This window comes from Humulus lupulus, chromosome 5 (genome assembly GCF_963169125.1).
Source record: "Humulus lupulus chromosome 5, drHumLupu1.1, whole genome shotgun sequence".
Lineage (NCBI taxonomy): Eukaryota > Viridiplantae > Streptophyta > Magnoliopsida > Rosales > Cannabaceae > Humulus > Humulus lupulus.
In genome coordinates this window covers 34,791,689-34,797,362 of record NC_084797.1, presented here as the reverse complement: position 1 = coordinate 34,797,362, position 5,674 = coordinate 34,791,689, and the positions used below count along the sequence as shown (strand labels likewise).

General features: G+C 27.2%; 1 protein-coding gene across 1 annotated transcript; it reads right to left on the bottom strand.

The window, feature by feature from the left end:
* Window positions 1-4,657: 4,657 nt before the first annotated feature.
* Window positions 4,658-5,377, bottom strand: LOC133779040 (secreted RxLR effector protein 161-like). Its single transcript, XM_062219043.1, has one exon. The coding sequence runs from the start codon at window positions 5,375-5,377 to the stop codon at window positions 4,658-4,660; it is 720 nt and encodes a 239-aa protein (XP_062075027.1).
* Between the last annotated feature and the right edge of the window lie 297 nt (window positions 5,378-5,674).

Genomic DNA, 5,674 nt, shown 5'->3' with positions numbered 1-5,674 from the left:
AGAACCAATGAATAAAGTACATAAATACATATATACATGTGTATAATAAGGATTATTTTTTTTTGTATTTTTTTTTTGCTGAGTATATGTTTTATAATTAAGTAAAATACACTCCTGTATTCGTGTATTTTTGTACTAATTAAACGTATAACAGGATATTTGCCGGAGAATCTCCTACAAATAAGTACAATTTTGTAATGGTGGTCTTTGTTTATAGAGCCAATAATATTATGTTATGTGTGTATGTAGGTCTAAAGACGAAATAGTTGACATTCTTAAGTTTCCTCTATATATATATATATCTTCTAAATAATAAGTGCGTAGATAACGAGATTTTTTTATTTTAACAGTATTTTATTTTTTTAATATTAACTATAATAGAATATTCTTATATTTAACGGTAGTTTGTAAACACTTAAAATAAAATAATTAATTAAAAAATTAAAATAGAATATTTTTGAGATATTTTACAATAATAATTATTTAAAAATAATAAATAATTAAACAAATTAAAATAGAATATTATTTAGATATTTTATAATGATAATTATTTTAAAATAATAAATAATTAAACAAATTAAAAAATGATATTTTTGAGATATATTACAATGATAAATATTTAAAAATAATAAAATTAAACATTTTATAATTTAAATAAAATTTAATTAAACATAAATTCACTTATTAAAATAATATCATATTAAACATATAATATAATTTACTGTGAATTAGTAACAAATTATTTTTTTTTTTAAAAAAACTAACAATAAACTTAAATTTAAAATTTACGTATAATATTTAATATTACATTAAACATATAATATATAATCTCTTATTGTCACTCCCAAATTCAAAAACTAGAACAAACATAAACTTAAACAAAAATAAAATAAATTATTTAATTAAAATAAGATATTTATTTCAAAATTTATATGACATTAATATAAATTTAATAAAAATAATTAATAAATTATACAAATAAAACTAAGCAAACGTACTGCACGCACGTTGTTTGTGTCTAGTATATATATATATACTAGATACAATCAAAGTGCAATTTGCACATTTGTTTAGTTTTATTTATAAAATTTATTAATTATTTTTATTAAATTTATATTAATGTCATATAAATTTCAAATAAATATCTTATTTTAATTAAATAATTTTTTATTTTTATTTAAGTTTATGTTTATTCTCGTTTTTAAATTTGGGAGTGACAACAATAGATTATATATTATATATTTAATGTAATATTAAATATTATAAGTGAGTTTTAAATTTAAGTTTCTTGCTAGTTTTTTAAAAAAAAAACAATTTGTTGCTAATTGACAGTAGATTATATTATATATTTAATATGATATTATTCTAATAAGTGAGTTTAACTTTAATTAAATTTTATTTAAGTTATAAAATGTATGATTTTATTGTTTTTAAATAATTATCATTGTAAAATAACTCAAAAATATTATATTTTAATTTGTTTAATTATTTATTATTTTAAAATAATTATTATTAAAAAATATCTCAAAAATATCCTATTTTAATTTTTTTAATTTTATTTCATTTAAGTTTAAGTGTTTACAAACTAATGTTAAATATAAAAATATTGTGTTAAATATAAAAATATTCCGTTAAAGTTAATATTAAAAAAAAGTCATTAAAATCAAGAATTTTCGTTTTCTACACACTTATTATATGACTTATTATATAAAAGAGATATATGTGTGTGAATTATTTATTGATGCTTCTGGAAAAAAGGAAAATAATCAAATAATATGTACAGATATGAATACTATAGACTATAGTCGACCCTAGCTGAAGTAAAATAAGTTATCATATACAAATCCACCAACCACTACGAATCTTAGGCTATCCTAGTTTTATTTTATATTCAATTTTCAATGACTTGCTTTACTCATCTACATATATTATGGCCAATAAAAGTGACAATACCAAAATGATACAATCAGTTGTGTCGTTTTCTATTTATTATTTTTAAATGTACAGTGTCGTTTCCTCTTGTTATTTTCTGGTTTTGCTTTATGCTATATATGTTAAAAAATCTAGTTACGTACACATAAATGAATATTTGTAGGGACTAAATAAAAGATCGTATAAATATTTTTATATATATATATATATTTATACATACATATGCTATTCTGGTAGCTAGCGAATATCATGTATAAGGGTCTCCTAGATAAATTAATTAAAAGGACTTCTTATACGAAATCTATAAAATTTTAGCCGTTATGTAAATTAATTCTGTTGAAGTATAAAATTTTAGCCCTTTTGTTAATTAATTCTATTGAAGTATAAAATTTTAGCCCTTATGTTACTTAATTCAGTTGAAGTTAGATATAAAAGGGTGTCTCCATGGCAAGGGGGTATTAATTTTTGTTGGACTTATTACTAAAGTTATTTTTAAAAAATGTTTCTTAAAATTTTATATTAACACCATTAATTAATAAGTTATACTATATACGTAATTAATTATCAGTCGATTAAAAAATGTAAATTAGTTCTTCATCAGGCTAGTTTTAATTGGACTATTGAACTTTATACACCGTAATTTAAAGAAATGTCGGTGTCGTCAATGCAGGAGCTATATATATAATCTATACATAGGCTTAATATTTATTAAGGATTTTTTTTCCTTGACATTTTTTATATTCGGTTTTGACTTAAGTTTTCTCTTTTATATGTGTGTATATATAAATTTATTATCTAAATTGTCTTTCTTCTATCAGGGCCACCGTATAATTAATATTTATTTATAATATTATTTGATAATAATTGGCAAAAAATATATATTTTCAATCTTTGAGTTTCTCATGTTTAGTTTTTGTTTAATAAGTCAATAAGGACATAAAAATGAGCGGCACAATGATTTATTAATATTCCTTAAAGCTGCTTACTTACTCTACAAATTACCAACTTGGAAACATTACAAGATAATAAGTAATTAATTATTCACACAGCTTGTAAAATATAAAGAAGTACTTAAGTTTGTGTGGCACTTATTAGCTTGATTTCAACAATAATTAACTTTGTCAGATACTAAAATTAGGCTTAGTTTTATTTAAGACCATTGTTTTAAGGCACTTTAGGGTGTCCAATAACCTAGAATGTGGTATATGCCAATTGGTGTAATTCAGTGGCAGATCTCATACATATTTTAATTTAAAATTAATTTAAATTTAAATATATGATACCTAATATTTATTTGTGAAAGTTAGTTAACTACTGCTACTCAACTACTCAGTAAAGTTTTCAACCAATTAATCAAATAAAAATCATATTTGAATCATAATCAAGTGCAAGAATAATGAAAATGACACAATCATTTTTACATGGTTCAACCATGATTTCTCAAAACCTACTCCATGAGACCTAGTCTAGAGGTGAAACAAATTCACTATAATAATCAGAGTTATTACAAATACCAATAACAAAACCACTTGCTCAAAATACAATCAAAGAAAAATAAAAAACAGCAGGTAGTAAAAATAGTTCAAACTCAGCTAACAAGACGACAGACAATGTTAGATAACTAAAGAGAATCTAAAGAAGAGGAAGAGAAGTTGGTGGGGGCAGGGAGGGAGGGATCGAGATGGGGTTCGAGATGGGTTTCAGGGAGGATGGGGTATGGATTAGTGAGGGCAGGGTGGTCGGGAGAGGGAGGGGCGGAGGAGTCAGAGGTTTCGGGGGACGGGTGGGGAAGCGATTGCGACGACGAAGGGCATAGAGGCGGTGTGCATTGGGAATCGGCATCGGAGAAGAAGAGGGGGAAAAACTGATAAAAAATGTAAATTGCTTTTGTAAGCTTTTTTTTTTAAATGTTTTCGGATTTTTTTTATTTAATTTTTTTGAAAAATGACAGAGAATGGACAGATTCGACAAAACCAAAGACACACAAGATACAAAAAAATTAATTTTAATAATTTTTTTTTTATTTTTTATTTTTAAAAAAAGACCAACTGCTTGGACATAAGAGAACACACATAATTTGAAATATTTAAGTGAGAACAAATAGCATGAAACTAGACACAGTATAGACAGAAATAAACATCAACCAAAACGACAAAGCAAAATGAAAATCTTTCTGCACATTGTTGAAACAGTCATATAGCATGTTGTAACATAGACCTGACAAATGCAAAAGTGAGTCTCAATAAGACACAATATCAATCTAAGCAAGACAGATGCTAAGAAAGTCAATCTCCATTTGCGTGTGATGTGTCCTCATGAGCTGCCTGGTGTAGAAGTACCAGGCAAACTCTCCCTCAAGATTATTATTAATTTTTGTTTGATTTCCCTTTTTTTTTATTTTTAATTAATTTTTTTTTAGAAATCCCCTCAACAATTATCAATTAGAGAGCCAAGCACATAGGTAGCTCTCTCCATGGGCACACAGTCCTAAGTGAAGGAGAAAACTACACTGAGCAAAGTGACCCAATGGAAGCTTTCACACTAAAACATAAGGCAACTCTAATAGGGGAAACAATTCAATGCAATAAGCAAGACTGAGAAGACAAGCATCAAGTAAGACTACTACTGAGCATAAGCAAGTTGACGAAAGACTCACACATGCAGATAGTTTAGTTAGAAGATGAAATCTCAACCTATATTGCTTATTTTCAAATGCCACATGTGATCACTCAAACATACAAACTCCTATTGACTTTCTCAAGTGAACAAAAGTTTGGGAACTCAAAGCCTTTGTAAACAAATCAGCAAGTTGACTTTCAGATGCAACATGAGATAAGACAATAAGTTTAGACTCGACTAACTCACGAAGAAAGTGGTAGCGGATATCAATGTGCTTGGTACGAGAATTTTGGACAGGGTTTTTGGAGAGATTGATGGCACTGGTATTGTCGCAATAAATGGTCAGGGTGTCAAGACAGAGGCCATAATCGCGCAACATTTGTTTCATCCAAAGAAGTTGAATGCAACAACTTCCTGCTGCAATGTACTCCGCTTCAGCAGTGGAAAGCGAGATGGAGTTTTTCTTTTTGTTGTGCCAAGAGACCAGGTTGTTCCCCACATAAAAACAACCACCTGAAGTGCTCTTCCGATAATCAAGGTTACCTGCCCAATTTGAGTCACTAAATCCAACCAAAGAAATATTAGTATCACATGAGTAACAAAGACCAAAGTCAGTGGTACCGACCAGATATTTTAGAATTCTTTTTACAGCAGTAAGATGTAGTTTAGTGGGGGTAGATTGATATCTAGCACAAACCCCAACACTGAAATAAATATCAGGACGACTAGCAGTAATGTAAAGTAAACTGCCTATCATACTTCTATATAGTGTTGCATCAACTTTTTTACCTGTTTCGTCTCTGATCAATTTGGCAGTGGTGGCCATAGAAGTGCGAGCCTATTTTGCATTTTCTAAACCAAATTTTTTAGCATAGTTTTGGCATATTTTGATTGAGACAAGAAAATGCCATTATCTAGTTGTTTGATTTGTAAACCAAGAAAGTAACTTAGTTCACCAACCATGCCCATTTCAAATTCCTTCGTCATTAATTGAACAAAGGAGTGAGTGTGTGCCTCACAAGTGGATCCAAAATCTATGTCATCTACATAGATTTGAGCACAAACAATACCGGGATTCAGAGGTTTAATAAACAAAGTTTGATGAACATTACCTCTACTATAT

Coding starts and splice junctions, on each gene's coding strand:
- LOC133779040 (XM_062219043.1), bottom strand. CDS start 5,377: ATGGCCACCACTGCCAAATTGATCAGAGACGAAACAGGTAAAAAAGTT.